This window comes from Crocodylus siamensis, chromosome 6, assembly GCF_052110815.1.
Source record: "Crocodylus siamensis isolate JL-2025a chromosome 6, ASM5211081v1, whole genome shotgun sequence".
Classification (NCBI taxonomy): domain Eukaryota; kingdom Metazoa; phylum Chordata; order Crocodylia; family Crocodylidae; genus Crocodylus; species Crocodylus siamensis.
Genome location: NC_143400.1, coordinates 21,954,915 through 21,972,588, shown reverse-complemented (window position 1 = coordinate 21,972,588; position 17,674 = coordinate 21,954,915). Strand labels below are relative to the sequence as shown.

Sequence of the window (17,674 nt, the reverse complement as noted above, 5' to 3'; positions counted from 1 at the left end):
GCTGGGGCCGGGCCGCCGGGAGCGGCCCGGGGGGCTTTGTCCGCGCCCGCGCGGGCGGGCAGGAGGTGCAGCCGTGGCTGCGGGGGCCGTGGGGGCGAGGGCGCGGGGCGGGGGCCGGGAGCTGTGGTTGGGCCGTTTCCGGCGCTAGCCGGGGGCTGCCGGCGGGGGGAGGCGAGCCTGGCGCGGAGGCTGCTCGGAGCGGGGCGGGCGGCAGCGCCCCAGGCGGGAAAAGGGCCTGCTCTTGCCCGGGCCGCCAGGGAAGGGCCAGGCGTCCCCGAGGGGGTCGCCCAGACAAGCAGCCGCGGCGGCGGGAGCCGGGCCGAGGCCGGCGATGCGGGGCCGGGAGGCGCAGCCCCCGCCCGACCCCCCGGCCCCGAGACGCGGCGCTCCCGGGCGGCGGCGGGGCCGCGGGAGGCGTGCAGCCGCCTGCGGGAGCTGTGCCGGGGCTGGCTGGAGCCGCAGCGCCGCAGCCCGGAGCAGGTGCTGGAGCTGGTGGTGCTGGAGCAGTTCCTGGCCATCCTGCCGCGGGGCATGCGGAGCTGGGAGTGGGGGCGCGGCCCTGGCCGAGGGGCTTCTGTTTGGACGCGGGGGGAGATGAGAAGCCCCACCTGATCATGGATGCTGCTCTCCTGTGTTTGGGGGGTGTTTCCTCCCAGCCCCATCTCTCCCACATCCCAGCTCCCCAGTGACATACGTGTCTCATCCCCAGGTCACGATGAGTGTGAACATTGAGAACGTGTCCTAAGACAAGATGCAATACACTTCAGTATTGCAGGAACCCCGTAATTCCTGGCCGGAGCAGCTGAAGACCCATTGTGCGGACGGGCCTCTGGAGGAGGCAGGAGAGAGGGAGACCCGAGGGCCTGGGGACAAGCCACCTCGTGTCCCCAGAGAGGAGCCCCTGCCCCCCCCGGACTCAGGTGAGGTCCAGGATATAGGTCTGAGCGTGGGTCGGGGTGCCTGAGTGGCTGCTCTGTATTAAGGGGAGAGGCTCGAAGGCCTGATCCTGCCACGACAGGGCTGCAGCCTGTGGCTGGGCTGGGACAGAGTTCTGATCCCTGTGGGTGGGCAACTCCCAGGCTGGGGGCCTGCACGCAGCCTTTCCCTGCCCCGTGAGCCCTCTGAGCCCAGGACGGGCAGGGCGGGTGTCGGGGAAACCAGACGCCCCCGGGGCCTCAGGCGGCCGGTGCAGCTGCCCCAGGCCGCAGAGTCCCCTGGAGGAGCAGAGCTGGGAGCTGTCAGCAGACGACAGCTCGTCCGGCGGGTGCGCCAGGCGCCCAGGAGCGGGGGAGGCGCCGCGGTGCTCCCCTGGCCCGCAGCAGCTGACACCGCCCCTCAGTGGAGAAATCTCTCTGCCCCAATATTTTGATGGGGTCACTGCTCCCAACAGATGGGCTGTCCTTGTTTTCCCAGTGTCCCTGGAACCATTTCACATGCCCTGGAGAAGACGGACCTTGCATTTCCCCTTCCCTGCCCTTAACACGTGCACGCTGATGATCCCCCAACATCCCTCAAGCTCCTCACCCAGAGAACGACATCCCTGCAGGCTCTGACGTGGTGTGATCACCACCCCACGCGGGGACAGAGTTCCTGAAGTTCATCTCCAGCCTCATGCCCGTGGAGGTGTATTAGAAGGAGGTGTGGGATTTTGAGTCCTCCTCCCACCTCTTCCACACTCTGAAGCCTCCATCATGCTTCGTCCCGGGCCAGGCCAGGAGACGAGTGGGGCTTCCCCCATGCCAGCAGCACCAGGGCTGACCTGTGCACGCTCTTCCCCACCCGCAGGTGCTGGGACCCTGAGCAGAGCTGAGCAGCAGCCTCCTGAGGAGAAGCCTGGAAACCCAGACCTGCAGAAGACTTGCCCAGGGAGACTGGAGGAGAGGGGCTCCACGACACCTGAGCCGGGCCAAGTGCAGGGGGGGCAGGGCAGGCCTTCAGAGCAGGGGGAGAGCGCAGAGGTGAGCAGGGCACCCGGGTCAGTTGTGAGTGCGAGTAGAGCTGGGGCAGAGCCCAGGAGGAGCCAGGGGTGCAGGAAGGACTCTGGGGAGCAGAGCGTCAAGCCTGCGGTGATGGAGGCTGCAAACACCAAGCTGCGTTAGCAGGAGCTCCCTCCCAAGTGTAGAAAGCCAGGGGCCTTGGCATGGGAAGGCCTGGTCAGAGTTCATATTGCTCCCTGCCTCTAACAGTGGTGCCCAGGCTGCCCTAAAGGACCAAGCACACAGACCGTGCTGAGCTGAACTAAAGGTGACACCTGAACTCCTGTGTCCACGGCTGCATCCACAGCACAGCTCAGCTGATGAAAGGGGAAGGTTGCACCCCTTCCTGTTATGGCTAAGCTGCAAATAATTACAGTACAGAGTGATCGCAGCACGGGGCTGTGGGGGCTGGAGGCAGGTGGGAGAAGAGACGCTGATGGTGTGACGCTTGTGCCTGCAGCTCCGGGAGGTGTTCGAAGACGTGGCCGTGTATTTCACGCGGAGGGAGTGGGAGCTGCTGGACAATGACGACAAGGTGCTTTACCGGGACCAGATGCTGAGGAATTATGAAGCCCTCGTTTCCCTGGGTAAAGCTCCGGCTCTTGCTACTCCCTGGAGCTATGTGAACTCTGGAGTTTTGTAGTCATCTCCCTGTGTTTCAACCGTCTCATCATCCTCATGAACTTTTGGCTGGTGGTTTAAATCCACTTCTTCCCCACTGCTCTGTCAGTGATCAGGCCTGTCCCACATTGCATACTGATATATCCTCCTCCATTTGATCCAACTGCCTTCACTTGTGTCTTCCCCAGTCTTGTAACTTCTGGTGCTTCCTTATTCAGCAGTTTCTGGATAACATCATCTCCCTTTGCGTTTTCAGCTCGTTCGTATCATCTCCAATTCATTGTGCAGAAATGCACTAACAGCTGTTCCTTAGGGAATTATTCTGATTTCTTCTCTCTCTTCCCTTGTGTGTTTTGTCCAAACACAATGACAAATCCTAGCATCTTCAGGTCACTGTTATCTAAATCCTTTTTCTCCTCTTTTGGTTGTCACCCAGGACAAGGTAATACAAGTTTTATCAGCCTCTGCTGCTGCACTAGGTGGATGATGCATTTCCTCAACTCCTGCTCCAGTGACATAAGTACACGTCGGGTAACCCAGGTGCTTCTACCAAGAGGTCACTGGAAGCTTCTGCCCATCATCCCTCCTAACATCTTCATCTCCACAGACAGAGACTGGCTTAGCTGTATTTCGTGTGAGGCCTGTGCTCTTAAGCTCACTCTGCCATTCTCAAAGCTTTCTTGACCTCATCCTAAAATCACTCTGCAGATGAGGTGCCCATCACTGTGATAAAAAGAAGTGGGCTAGGTGCAGGGTCTAGTGAAAACCAGTTTTCATTTCCAGAGGATCTCTAATACAGGGGCTTGTTTCAGCCTATGTGCAGGGTTAAGGTACTTGCCTTTTACTAGGTCAGCTTGCTTTTCTCATATTTTCTTTTTCCTCCTTTTCAAATGCTTTCTCTAGCACAACAAAGACCAGATAGACCATTTCTACAATATCGCCTTTCACATGCACTTGTCCCTTCTTTTGTCCATATCTGTGACTCTCGGGTACTTTATGATGAACCCTGCAGTATTTCCCAAAGTGTGGACTCATCTCCTCTTCTGGGCTGATCCTCCCACTGGATGGGATGATTGCTTCAGTTGCAACTACAGTTATTTTAACATCATTGTTTCCTGTGCCTTGGTGAGGATGAATTACACTTTCTCCCAGAAAGAAAGATTCTTTGTTAGGCACCTGTCGTGGATGCATTTCACTGCCATAAATCTTCACTTCAAGCCTTCGCTGAGAATAAGCTCATTTCCACTCTTATTCCTGGAATTCCACTGATAAGATAAATGTTATCCACCTATAAGTGTGTCTAATGCCTCTTCTTTTTTGGTACCTTGAAAGCAGTAAAAGCTTTATCTTTTTATTCCTTAGTACATCATGGGTCACTGCGTCTCCATGCCTGTCCCTGACAACTCTGCCAGTTTAATGCCCTTTCTAAACAGGAGTGGTTGGTGATTTGTTTCCTCTGAGCATCCCTCCACCCCCCGGGTGACAAGGACCATCATCTCTCGAGGCTTTTCCTTGTAGTGCCTTCTCTTTCACCATAAAAGCCCATTCTTCCTTCTCCATCAAGGTCCTAGTAGAAATCTTAAGATCCCTGGATCCATTCCCCAAATCTTGGTCGGTTATTCTATATCCAGTACCTAGTCACAAACCGTCTTTAACCACTGTCCCAAACAGGATATCGAGGTCCCACACCTGACTTAATCTGCAGCATCTGGCGAGGACAGGTGGAGCTCTGGGTCTGCGATGATGAGGACGGTGGGGAAATCTCAAGGTCGGAGAACCTGCTGTCAGGTGAGTGTGGCTGTCCCCTCCAGCCTACTCCTCTCTCAGAAATGCTCCATGCCCAGCGTGCCAGGGGCACCTGGAAACTGCAGACCTGCCCTGTGCTGCCATTGCGAGGTGCTGACCTCAAATACAGCACAGTATTCTGTAATGTGTCCAGGAAAGCGTTGTTCCTCCTTCCTGAAATTCAATATTGTGGAGACAAGGAACTGTTTCATTCTTCCCCATCTAATGACAGATATTAGGGGACATTCAAGTTTGCTGTCTTGATTTATTGGCCCAGATCTGGTTTCCCTGGGAGACCGTGATCTTAAATTTCTATTGTCACTCAGCAAGAGTTCCTTCCCCAGCCACAGGTAGCCATACCCCTCTAACACCCCCCACCCGCAGGGCATCACGGGGTTGATAGTCCTCCATGAAAATCACCATCCTATGCAGAGGCTCTGTGTAGTCATTACTGGGGGGCAAGAAAGAAGCTGATGCTTTCCCTGGCTTCCCCTGGTCAGGTTGACCTGAAACCCAGGAAGTGTTTCCTTGTGGTCTCAGGCTGCATGAAATGGCTCCATGGCACAGGTGGGATTCAGATGCTTCCGTGTTGTGGGGGACAGTGAATCCCTTGTGGTTTGCAATAGAATTGACCCCTTTCTGTTTTGTCCCTTGGGCACTGAGTGTCACGAAGCCTGAGACTCAGCACAGAGTCCAGGTTCTGGTTCGTGCCGAGGCCTTAGACCTGGTGCAGACTCCTGTGACATGGCGCCCACCTGGGACTTGCCACCAGAAGAAAGCTCCAGGGTTCATTCTCTGAACCAGACCTCACCCTGGAAGCAGGCAGGAAGCACAGCCCTGCTCCTTCCAGAAGGGAGAGCTGCAGCTCTAAGTCCTCCCGTCCTCCTCAGCCCATTAGAGCATGAAACCATTCAGGTATTGTCTTACTGCGCATGTCCCACATGCGCTTCTGCTAGCAGGGCCTGAGGCGATGGGTGCCAACAGCTGGGCCAGAAACTATTGAGAGTCCTGCTCGAAACTCCACTGAGTAGGGAACATTAGCCCAATACAGGGACCTGCCCCTCCCTCACACCAAGCACTTGGGGGTTTTGGCAGAAAGACCTTGTTTTCTTGAGGAAACACAAATGCCAAGGTCCAGGCCTGTTCTGAGGTCCATCACAGCAGTAGGAATAGCAGTGTTTGCCCTTTGCCAACAGGGTGGGCACTAATCTGGTCTTTCTCTTGCCCATGCAGGAGGTGCCTGGCTGCTGAGCAGAGCTGAGGAGCAGGCTGCTGAGAAAGGGTCTGCAGACCTGGAGCCAGCACAGACTTCCCTAGGGAGTTTGGGTGAGATGGATTCCCTGGGTACATCCAGATGTGCACACACATGCCTCTTGCAGTGTCTCAAAGCAGTTTGAGATGCCACAAGAGGTATGCTGGGAACAAAAGGAAACATTCCCTGTGCTGCATATTTGCACCGCAGGCTCTAAATTTGATACCTGGAAATCCTGGTATCTGGATATCTAAATTTGATACTTGGACCATGCCTTGAGGCAACCTGGATAAGGATTCCTTCAGAGAGATGCTCTGGTATCCAGCCAGAGCATTTCTATGGCTGTCCCTTGCTCTGCCAGCCGAGCATGCCCCTTGAGCGTGCTGGAGGGATTAAAAGTGGGGCAAGGCTGGTACTGGTGGCTTGGATCTGGTTGGGATCTAGGCTTTGTCATCTGTTGCTCTAGAGCCTGCCTGGCAGCCAGGACCAGGACCACACAGGGGCCACTTGTGGCCCTGTCCCGGAGGTGGAGGCACCCAGGACTGTCCAGGCCACGAGCAGAGTCTAGAGGAGTCGGAGGCTGCAGCAGGGACGATGGGCGATTCTGGTAAGAAGGGATGTGGGAAAATATGAAGTTTCCCATCTAAAAGGGAAACCCAGGTTTCCCTGTTTGCAAACAGCTCTCTGCAGGCTTAGTTTCAGCTTGCAAGAGCCACTTGCAAACAGGTGAGAACCTAAGAGGCAGCCATGGAGCTCGCCTGGCCCGATGGCTTGTATGGGCCCCGTGGGGAGGGTACCATGTGGGTTGGGCCCCCCTACGGCACACAGGCCCCATAGCTGGCAGCAGCAGGGCCATGAACGAGGCGAGGGCCAGTTGCAGACAGAGCCCCCCAGTGGTTCATGGTGCGGCTGGAGTTGCAGAGCTACACGTGGTGGCAGGGCCCAGCCTGCACCACTGCTGGGGTGTGTGTAGGGGCATTAGTGGGTAGGTGTGGGGGGGCAGGCCGCCACACTTCCATCCCTACCCCTGCCACGCACAGCCCCAGCGGCTGGTGACATCAGGCAGGAGTGGGACTGTGAGTCATGGGGCAGCGACCTGGCCCAATGCCATGTGCCCTCACCTCAAGCAGGACTGGGCTTGGTACTTGCCGCCACAAGTAGCACCAGGTGGAGGGCACATGGCATTGGGCTGAGTCAGTGCCTTGCACCACGTGTAGCCCCATGACTCACCTCTCATGGTCCCAGTGCTGCCTGATGCCACCAGCCACTGGGGCTGTGCATGGCAGGGGTAGGGGCAGGAGTATGCCCTGCCCCCCCCACACCCCATCCATGGTGCCGGCTGGGCTCGTGAACTTTGCCACATGTAGCTCTGCAACCTAAACAGTAGGGCTGTGCGAAGCTACATTTTTCCCCACACAAAAAGAAATCCGTGTTTTCCCTTACAGTGTGTCATCACTGTGCAGAAAAGCACAACGTATATGCACACACATTTTGCAGCACGCCAAACACAAAGTGTGCTGGAAAGGCAGGTGCCAGGTCTTCTGGCAGGGGAGGGAGAGGGGGCAGAGGGAGAGCAGCAAGTTCCCCTATCCCCAAAACATAGACTCACCCTCTTTCCTGGCAGTGATGAGTCTTTTGCTGCTAGTGGGAGCAAGGAGGTGGGAGCAGTGTCTGCACCTGCACCAGCTCCACTGGCACCAGCACCAGCATGACAGTGTCCATCCCAATTTCAGTTCTCAGCGTGAGCCTTCCAGTGCCAGAGGAGAAGCTGGATCTGCAAGCAGAGGAGCTGACTGCCATAGCTAAGGAAATTCTGGGGAAGGAGGGGGAATTTGAGTTTGTGCTCTACACTCTTCAAAGTTCCCCTAGATTCAGGTCTCTTCTGGAAGGCACTTTGGGGAAGGTTGTGGGGGCAGGTGGCTCAGTTCCTCCTGTTGTTGTGCCTCTGCCTGGTGAGGAGGGAAATAAGGCAGGATTCCCACCCTCAACCCAGAAGCGGAGGAGTAGTGTAGTGTGGGATCATTTTGAGGTGACAGCTGATCCCAGATATGCTACCTGCCAGCACTGCCGAAAGCAGATCAGCCGGGGCAAGGAGGTGAAACACTTCACCACCACAGCAATGCTGCTGCATCTCAGGAGGCAGCACCCCTTTGCCCTTGTCCCTCCTCAGCCTGGCACCAGTGGGAGCATGCCCCGAAAGAAGTTCCCCTATTGCTTCAAAGCCCCCATCCCCAAGAAGCAGAAGCAGGCCACCCTGGACCAGTGGGGGAAAGGCGGAGACAAAGGGGCGCACGTTCCTGAGGCGAGTGAGGTCACCCAGAGCATTGGGGAGATGCTTGCTTTGGATGGCCAGCCCTTCTCCTTTGTTGAGCGTCCAGGGTTCAGGCGGCTCATGGCGCTTGTGGCCCCATCCTATCAAGTGCCCGCATGCACCACCTTTAGCAGGACAGTGATTCCCTCCCTGTATGGTGCATGCAGGGAGTACTTGAGGGAGGAGCTGCGCAAGGCAGGGCCGCAGGTAGCCTTGCACTTCACCTCGGACATCTGGATCAGGCGGGGTGGGGATCATGCCTACCTCTCCCTCACAGGGCACTGGTGTGATCAGTCAGGCCGTCGGTGGGCTCTCCTCCAAGCTGAGGTGCTGGGTGAGTCCCACACAGCAAGGGAGATCATGGTGGCTATGAACCGCATGGTGCAGGGGTGGCTTGGGCAGGGCATGCTCACCCGCGGGTTCATGGTCACCGACAATGGGGCCAGTATGGTGAAGGCTGTCCGTGATGCCAACTTTGTTGGCATCCACTGTGTGGCACACAGGCTGCACCTCATAGTCAGGGATGCCTTGGAGGGGGACAGGGCTCCCGGTGAGGGTGCCGTCACTACCACTACCAGCCAGATCATTTCAAAATGTAGGAAGGTGGCGGGCTACTTCCACCGGAGCATCAATGGGGGCAAGATGCTGCGGGACAAACAGGCAGAGCTGAGCATCCCGCAGCACAAAATCCTGCAGGATGTGGAGACTCGGTGGGACTCCACATACTTGATGCTTGAAAGGCTGGTGGAGCAACAGAAGGCCATCCATGAGATGGCTTTGCTTGGGGACATTGGGATCAGCAGCCCCCTTAACAAAACTGAGTGGGATACCATCTCCCAGATCTTGGTGGTCCTCAAGCCCTTCCTCGAGGCCACCGAGAACCTCAGCACTGGCGATGCCCTCCTTAGCAAGGTGATCCCCATAGTGAAGGAACTTGAGAACCAAATGGAGAAGTTCCAGGGGATTGATGTTCCTGGCTGGGGCAAGCCGCTTTCACCAGAGGTGCAGGCACTGGTGAAGCAGCTGAAGGAGGGCATCAGGCGATGGCTGGATCCCTTGCGGTCCAGTACTGTCCACGTGTTAGCGGGCATGTGTGACCCGAGGGTGAAGGGGAGCATCTGCAGCAGCAAAACCCTTGATCACTGGACAGAAGTGCTGGTGAACAGAGTCAGGGAGGCAGAAGGGCAGAGGCGGAGGAACGTGGAAGAGGGGGATCCATTTTCCCATGCTAGGACTTCAACCATGAGCCAATTCCTTCCACCACAGCCACTGCCAATGTGGGCCAAGGGCATGGCTTCAATGTTGGGGTCCAGAGGCACCAGACCCCATCATCAGGCAGGTGGTGTGGAGGCCTCAGTGGCCACCTATCTCACCGAAGACATGGAGCCACTGCACTGTGACCCCTTGGCTTATTGGGCAACCCGCAGCCAGGTGTGGCAGGATCTGGCCACAGTTGCCCGGGAACACCTGTCGTGTCCACCGACCAGTGTGCCAAGCAAGAGGGTGTTCAGCATTGCTGGTGATGTTGTGATACCTCACTTCACCTCCTTGGATCCTGGTTTGGTGGAGCAGCTGGTGTTCCTAAAAGTCAACCTCCCGCTGATGGGGTTCCCCAAGCTCCACATACAGATGGACTGAGTGCCACCCTCCTCACTCTGTACCTATTTGCTTTTTTAATTTCCTTTCAGAACCATTAAATGCCCCGCTCTCAGAGCTGGAGGTGGCAGTTTAGTTTATCACCAGCCAGCAGGGGATGATCTCCCCGCTGAGCTTCCATGCCAGGATGAACTTGGAGGTATGACCTGGGGCTATGGGGAAGGAGGAGGCCCCAGGTCCTGGGCATGACCACTAAAACTGCACCCTGCCAGGGTAGGGAGGCCTGGTGGGGCTGCTGGTGGCATGGCAGCCCCAGGAAATGCCAGGACTGCAAACCTCCCTGGTGAAAGGTGGGTAGGGGGCGCCTGATAACCTCCAGCCACCACACACTTGCACAGTCCTGGCTGGGGAAAGCCCAGACCTGTAAGATCTTTGAGAGGCCTGACGCTTACTGGTTGCAGTGGAGTTGTGAGGGTGAGAACAGGCAGGTGGCTCAAATCTGACCTGAGGTACCCTCAACTGGTCCGTGCTGGGGCCAGGACCCAAAGGTAGGGTCGAAGGGTCAGGGGCCCACCACGAGGAATGCCCAGAGCAAGAGGCTTGGGATTCTGACTGGCCTAAGGGGGAGCCAAAGGTCCCAGAGAAGGGACCACCTCTGGAGAGGGTGAAGGATGCAATGAGGCGTGGGCTGCAGTGTAGGGAAGGTATGGAGCTGTGGAATGGCTGTCACCCCTAGACATCAGGGGCCTAACTGGGCATCCTCCTGGGTAACATCTGATCAGTTTTCCATCAAGGTGTGGCAGGAGAAAGGGGTGGGCGGTTGGCCCAGAAACAGGTAGGCAGGCTGAGATCTAATGGGCACAGGGAAGTGCTGCATCCCTGCTGCATTCATCCTGCTCTGCCTTAACACACATAAGGCAGACAAAGTTATTTGGGTGAATTTGATATCTTTTATTAGACCAGTTAAATAGTTGGAGAAATATATCTTAGCAAGCTTTCAGATTTAAAAACTCTTTGTCAGGCTGAGGAAGCATCTACCGTTGGTGTGTGCTCTTCCTGGATGGAACAAATAGTAAAGAAGCCAGAGGCTGGTGTGTATGCAAGAAATCCAGTCAGTGAAAATGTAAATTGAGGCATCAGGGGGTGAGAGGCAGGCTGGAGGTGGCGGGGACCTGTAAAAGTGGAGAGGTACATGGGGAGTCAGATGTCAGGCAGGTTATAGTGTGTCATAAATCCAATGTTGATATTGAGTCCATGAGTTTTTGTATCTAGGAGGCTGATGAAGTAAAGTTCATAGGCTTGTCAGTGAAAAGTGTTTTGTAAATTCCCTTTGAGGATCAGGACTGAGATATTGGAGAGAGAGTGATTTTCTTGTGAGATTGGAGAGAGAGTGGTATTCTTGTGAGAAATGTGCCCCCACTGGTAATTGGGTGTTCTTGTCATTAATAGATTTCTGATGTGAGTTCATTCTGGTGCACAGTTGTTGTTTGGTCTCTCTTATGTATTTTCCATAAGGGTGTTAGGTGCACTGGATAAGATATATAACATTTCTGGAAGTGCAGGTGTAAGATCCAGAAATGGTGAGGGCTCTGTTGTGGGATGTAGTAATTGTGGGAGTACTGGAGAAGTGTTGACAGGTTTTGCATTTCTTGTCATGGCACAGTCTGGATCCATTCAGTGTGTTTTGAGCTGAAGGAAGTTTGCTTCTGGTGATAAGCTTAGCGAGGTTCGGTGCTTGTTTGAATTTACAAAACACTTTTCACAGATGAGCCTATGAACTTCACTTCATCAACCTCCTAGATACAAAAGCTCATGGACTCAATATGGATGTTGGATTTATGACACACTATAAACTGCCTGACTTCTGACTTCCCAGGTACCTCTCCACTTTTACTTGCTACATCACCCCTTCCAGCCTGTCTCTCGCCCCCTGATGCCTCAGTTTACATTTTCACTGATTGGCTTTCTTGCATGCATACCAGCCTCTGGCTTCTTTACTATTCATTCCATCCAGCAGACACACCAACTGCAGATACTTCCTCAGCCTGACAAAGGGTTTTTAAATCCGACAGCTTGCTAAGGTATATTTCTCCAACTATTCAGTTGGTCTAATAAACAATGTCAGATTGAACCAAAGAATCTTGTCTGCCTTTTTCTTAGACCAACATGGCCACAACCTAAACTCTTTAACACATACTGAAGGGGCTGTGCACAGTGGTGAGGGGGAGAGGCATGTGTGTGGCAGCCCCTCCCCTCCCATACAGCCACCCACAAACCCCTCTGACACATTCTCCCCCACAGCTTACACCCTGTGTGCCCAGCCACCAAACTGAATGGGACCTGCTGGCTTGAGCTGTGGCTGCAGGGGCAGCTGTCCCCACATCCTAATGAAGGAAGGGGACAGGGGTAACTCTGACTTTGCTATGATAAAAACCTGAAAGCAAACACCAAAGAGCGTATAACTATTTAGAATTTATGTCATTATGATGCTAAAGGTATTGGTAGGCTTCCAAGTTGCTTTAGAAATGTATATATGTCAATAAAACATTGTCCAACTCTCTCTCTCTCTCTCTCTGATATATTCATACCAGTGTGTATATGTGTGTGTGTGTGTGTGTGTATAAATATGAGAGAGAGAGAGAGAGAGAGAGAGAGGAGCTTCATTTTAATTGTGGAAGTACACAGATATTTGGGGTTTTTTTTAAATGTGTGCATTTGGGATTTTCTACCAGAGATTTTGAATTTTTTAAACAGGGAACGCCAGGATCCCTGCCAGTGAGGCAAGTGGTGGGACCTTGGCAGAGGAGCCTGGCCAGGGCCAGCACCGGGGACCCAGCTGGAGGGCAGATGAGGTGGCTGACCTCCTGGCCATTTGGGGCCAGAAGGACACGCTTCAACAGTTCAGAGTGGGTCACCGCAATGAACACATCTTCCGGGCGATAGCTGCCCAGATGGTAAAGCGGGGGCACCAGAAAACGTGGCAGCAGTGCCGCACAAAGGCCAAGGCATTGCGGCGGCAATTTACTGCTGTCCGTGATGCTAACCAGCAGCCAGGAGCAGGGCGCACCACCATGCCCCACTACAAGGAGCTGGCCCGTATCCTGGGACCCACAGCCACTGAGCTCCTCCACTACTCCTTTGCCACTGGGGGAGGAGTGGAGGCAGGGACAAACAGCACAGAGACCCAGATGGAGTCCCTGGTGGCAGGACCGTCCTTGGGACATGATGGCCTACTACCATCTAGTCGTGTCAGGAGCAACAGCAGTGAGGGGAAGACACTGCAGCCCAGAGCCACACCTGAGAGGAGCCCCGAGCGAGGGGTCCCCTGCCTTCTGCAGGACAGCAGTAGAAGCAAGGAGAAGCAGCCAGATGTGTCACCTAGGTCAGTGGAGAGCACACCCCAGAGGCGTTGGCACCAGGACTTACCCCCACCAGAGGCTTGCTCTACTTGTCCCCAGCAGCCCATGGCCCAGGATCCAAGCTCTCCCAGTCAAGCCGGCTGCCTTTTGCCAAGGCCTGGTAAGTCCTACACATGGCATGGGGAACTGGGAGCCTCTCCCCACCCCTCCCTTCTCCCCTGGCCTGCTCCTCCTCGAGGCCTGCAAATGCCCCAAGTGCATCCTTGTGACCCCCCTCCTTCCCTTCCTCCTCCTGATCCCCACTCATCAGCCATGCTGGTGCCTACTTCCCAGCAGGGCCAGGACAGTCTCCCCACCTTGCCAGTACTCCCTGCTGGATGGAGCTGTCCCTGGCCATGAGGGTCACCCCATGAGCCCACGGGGCCCCAGCTCTGCAGCACTGGGGCCACTACCTGAGGGCTGATCTTCCCTGGCAGAGGGAGAGGCTGGGCATCACAGCCTGAGCTGGATGTGATACTTGTCCCCAGGCAGGGCCCTGTGAGGGCCACGGGCAGCAGACCACCCGGACACACACTGGGGGGGACAGCCAGGTCCCAGGATGGCCATGGCTGTTAGGGGGATGGGCCCACATGGCCTTGGCTGGAGGGGTGTCTGCCTGGCCATGTGACCAAGAATGAGGCTAATCCCCTTTGCGTGGCTGTTCTTGACCCATGCCATGTTGCTGGAGCTGAAGATGGCCATCCATTTGCTCTTTCTCCAGAAAGCCCATCTGCTAGAGGAGAGGCCACTGCCCTGCACCCAAGAGCAACCCGCCAAGTGTCTCAGATGCCAGGAGCCATCCGGATGCGCCGCCTGCGGTGGGAGCGGCGCACCCAGCGAGAGAGCTGGCAGCAGGAGGCTCTCCGGGTGGAGCGGTTGCGCCGCCAGGAGGCTCAGGACTTCCACAGTCAAGTCTTGCAGGAGCTCTGCCGCTTTCGCCGCGACCATGCTGTGGCCATTGAGGAGGTGAAGGCTGGGAGAACGGCCCTGGAGCGCCTGGTCACCCAGGTTGAGAGCGAGCGGCGGCTGGTCCTGGAGTGCTTGGAGGAGATGCGGCAACTCCGGGTTTCCACTGTTGTGGCTGCAGCCCAGGAGCAGGGTCACTGAGCAGCTCATGGCCTCTGTCCCCGCCCCAGCTGCTCCTGCTGCTGTCCCCCAGGCTCCGCCAGCCCCACCACAGCCATCTGCCCCCCTGTGCCCACAGAGCTGGGGCAGGTTGGCTGGATGGCATCACAGCTGGCCCCACAGGCCATCAAGGGGCATGGGTCCTGCCTCCCCCTCTCCCAGGCCTGGACCAACCTGTGCTGGCTGCCCCACAGGAGGGGCACCCACCCCCCTCCCCAGAGCAGCTGAGCTCTGGGCCATGTCCTCCTGGCTTGTGCACATGTGGTGGTCGGACCAAGTCCTGAGGCCCGTCTCAGGGCTGTAAGGCAGCTAACCCCTGCGCCCCATGTCCCTGTGCCTCTGGACCCTCTTATTCCCATGGGACAAATCTACATCATTTTCATTGCTTTCAGGGTTGGGGTGGGTTTGTATAGTGGGGGTGGGGCGGGGGGGCTTGGTGACTGATGTTGGGGTTGAGGCACTGCTGCTGTTTGGGACATTTTTTTGTGAGGGAAGGGGAATAAAATTGCTTTTGTTTTCAGCATGGCCACACTGCCTATGCTGTTGAGGTCCTGGCAGTGGGCAGGGATGGAGGCCCCTGGGCAGGTGGCCTGGTGCAGTGCCCTGCTCAGAGGGGTGGGGCGGCGGGTGGGAGCTGATGGCGTTCTGCGCTCCGGCTCCCGTGTGTTGCTGCTGGAGGGGGTGACCCTCGTCTGCACTATGCCTGGCTGGCCGGCTCTGCTGCAGCTGCTGCTGGACATGCCACAATACACAGCAAGCCTCCTCCACCCACTGGGGCTCAAACACCTCTGCCCGGGACTCTCACACATTGTGCAGGACACATGCTGCAATGATAATGCAGGGTATGTGTTGTGGCACTGCTGCCAGGTGGATGGCGAAGCTCTGACAGTGCCCCTTAAGCCGACCAAATGCCTGCTCAACAGCGCATTGGCAGCGGGCAAGAGCCTCATTGTAGCTGAGCATCCAGGGGGCCTGGGAAGGGAGGCATCAGCCAGGGGAGGAGCAGGTTTGCAGCCTCTGCCATGGTCATTGGTGCCATGCCTCCAGTCCTGGGAATGGTGAGTGGTGCAGCATGTGGGCATCGGGGGTACCCTCAGCCCACCCGGTGTAAATGTGAATGAAGCGGCTACAGTGATCTACGACTGCTTCAAGCACCATCAAGTGGGCACCACAGTGGTTGATGCACTGCTGCCCCCCCTCCCCCTGCGGGCAGAGGATGGGGATGTGGGTCCCATTGAGCTCCCCAACACAGCTGGGGAACCCAAGGGCCCCAAGCCCTGCCACCACCTCCCCATGTCAGCCATCCGGATGACCTGGTTGGGTAGGATGCCCTGGATAGCCCCACAAACACCCAGACTAGCCTGGCCAGCGGTGGACTTCCCCACCCCAAAGTGAGCCATGTACCTGAGGCTGGTAGGCGTGGCCAGCCTCATCGTGGCTATGGCCACACGCTTCTCCGGGGTGAGGGCCAGATGCATCACAGTGTCTTGACGCTTGAAGTTAGGGGCCACCAGGTACATGAATTTGCCCCTCAACATCCTGAAGGTCTGTGCTCAGTGTCCATCATTTCAGGTGGGAAGGACTATGCACTCCCAGTGTTTACTGGTAGCCCAGGCCCAGGTGCAGTGGCAGATGTGGGGAGTGATGACAGGATCTTCATGGTCATCCTCACCCTCGGTTGGGTGCAGCCTGGCAGCCATGGGGCAGAGGGCAGTAGCGGAGGCTGGCGGCATGGGTATGGTCCTCTCCAGCAGGGCCAGCTGGTACATGCAGCCCTGTGCTAGGTAGCAGACTCTGGCCCCAGACCATGCTGTCTGGATGTAGTGGTGTTACTGTGCAGCCACAGCCTGCTGGCAGACGACCCACAGGTTCAGTTGGCTCTGCTGCAATGCCCATCCCAGAGCCCAGGCAGCCATGTGGTCCCTGTCTGCCTCTGGCAGGCATGCAGCCTGGGGCTGCAGATCCAAGGAGGCAGATATGGTTGCAGGTGGCAGCAGGTCACAGCAAGGCAGCAGTCCTTTCTGCCATATTGCAGCAGCAGGTAGAGGGTGCGGGGGCTGTACTGTAAGTCAGGGCTGCTTCACCAGCAAAGGGGCTAGTGTCCCCAGGTATCAACTGGCTGGGCCTCAGAAGCTGCTGCCTGTTTGCATCACCCAATTACTGTGGGTCCCAGCCCACCCAGATAACTAGTAGCCCCTACTGTATGGGGCCAATGGATGGATGACACAACAGCGAGAGGGAAGCAGCCCCATAGTCCTCGGGCATCTCCCGGGCCAGAGCCTCCTTCCTGGTTATGTACAGGACCTATGTGGCTGGAGCCAAGGCCAGGAGGAGGTTGACCAGGAGGTCCCAGGACAGATGGGGTGCCCAGAAATAAAAAGGTGGGGAGAGGTTCTGGAAGTGGAGGTGGAGGGGCTGCAGCCTGGCACACCTGAGTGTCACGTGTGCCAGGGTCTCCCTCTGCCTGCAGAAGGGGCAGGAGATGGGGGGGTGGGAGGGGGTGTCAATAAAGCTTGCCACTGGCTGCAGTCCCCAGGGGCTCCTGGGATGAGGGTGGAGTACAGGCTCAGCCACTGGGATGGCCCAGCCATGCCCTCACCGCGAGGTCCCGCCACTTGGTGTCTGGGTGGGACGTGAGAGCAGCACAATTGATCATGCGGTGCACAAGCATGTGGAGATGGCAGTGATGGACGGTGGAGAAGTAGACCAGTTTGGTGTCTTCCAGCTGGCTTAGGTGGTGGAGCAGGGAGTGCTGTGAGACTGGATGAGGTGCTGGCCCCATGCCCAACTCTAGAGGGCTGGAGGACATGGGGGTGGGGACCGCCCTCACGCAGGACCTGGTCAACAAAGGCAAGGGTGTTGGGAGGTAAGGCAGATTTCACCTCCTGGACTAAGCTGCAGGTTGCTTGTGTTGTGGGTAAACGCATGTGCTGTGCCAGCACAGTGGGGTCCGCTCTCACACATGCCTATCGTAATCCGGATGGTCTCCAATAGAGAGACACCGCCCAGGGCCAGCCTCTGTCACAACTGGGGCACCTCTGCAGTCAGTACCTCCAGCTGGGGGCTCCAGAGGGGCTTGACGGGGAGGTCGGCACCCTGAGCAAGTGTTGCAGGGGACCTGGAGTCAGGGATCAGCCTGCAGACCCAGAGGAGGTCCTGCTAAACTCTGGCAGCCCTCGCAGGTCCTGCAGGGAGAAGCCCCGCAGGCCAAGGGTCTGCCAGTATTACCAGAGCCCCTGGAAGTGGGGATTTAACACTACAAATTCCTGTTTCTTGACACTACAAATTCCTGTTTGAAATCTCTGGATTTTCCTCATAAATAAATTAAAAGGCTGTGACTTAGATGTTTACACGGTCTGGTGGGTGGTAAATTGGCTTAGCGGTCGCACCCAGAGAATGGTAGTAAACGGGTCGGTATCAGCCTGGAAAGATGTGGGTACAGGCAGTCCTTGCACTTATGGCGGGTTACGTTCCTAGAAAAGGTGCTGTAAGTCAAAATGATATAAGTTGAGTCTGATTTTCCCATAGAAACAATGTTAGAATAGGGGGTTGTGTTACTGATCAAGGGCCTGATGTCCAACTTTTTATATAAATGACCATAAACACCATA

General features: G+C 56.5%; 1 protein-coding gene across 3 annotated transcripts; it reads left to right on the top strand.

The window, feature by feature from the left end:
- The first annotated feature begins 340 nt into the window (after positions 1 to 340).
- On the top strand, positions 341 to 14,474 carry LOC149861598 (zinc finger BED domain-containing protein 4-like). Of its 3 annotated transcripts, XM_090052334.1 has the most exons (9): positions 341 to 480; positions 710 to 920; positions 1,786 to 1,958; positions 2,437 to 2,563; positions 4,269 to 4,385; positions 5,616 to 5,708; positions 6,101 to 6,241; positions 12,296 to 13,060; positions 13,661 to 14,474. In XM_090052334.1, exons 2-9 carry the CDS (start codon positions 752 to 754, stop codon positions 14,044 to 14,046), a joined length of 1,971 nt encoding a protein of 656 aa, XP_089908460.1. In that variant the 5' UTR covers positions 341 to 480; positions 710 to 751; the 3' UTR covers positions 14,047 to 14,474. The 3 variants fall into 3 exon arrangements, with proteins under 3 accessions (XP_089908460.1, XP_089908458.1, XP_089908459.1); XM_090052332.1 differs by lacking the exons at positions 12,296 to 13,060; positions 13,661 to 14,474 and adding an exon at positions 7,368 to 11,299; XM_090052333.1 differs by lacking the exons at positions 341 to 480; positions 12,296 to 13,060; positions 13,661 to 14,474 and adding exons at positions 1,414 to 1,638; positions 7,368 to 11,299 and having other exon boundaries at positions 782 to 920.
- The last annotated feature ends 3,200 nt before the right edge of the window (positions 14,475 to 17,674 follow it).

Excerpts from the sequence above, each read along its gene's own strand:
- LOC149861598 (XM_090052332.1), top strand. The coding sequence starts at position 752 with ATGCAATACACTTCAGTATTGCAGGAACCCCGTAATTCCTGGCCGGAG. Across the intron at positions 1,959-2,436 it reads AGCAGGGGGAGAGCGCAGAG|CTCCGGGAGGTGTTCGAAGA; the intron begins GTGAGCAGGGCA and ends TTGTGCCTGCAG. Across the intron at positions 6,242-7,367 it reads AGGGACGATGGGCGATTCTG|TTCTCAGCGTGAGCCTTCCA; the intron begins GTAAGAAGGGAT and ends TCCCAATTTCAG.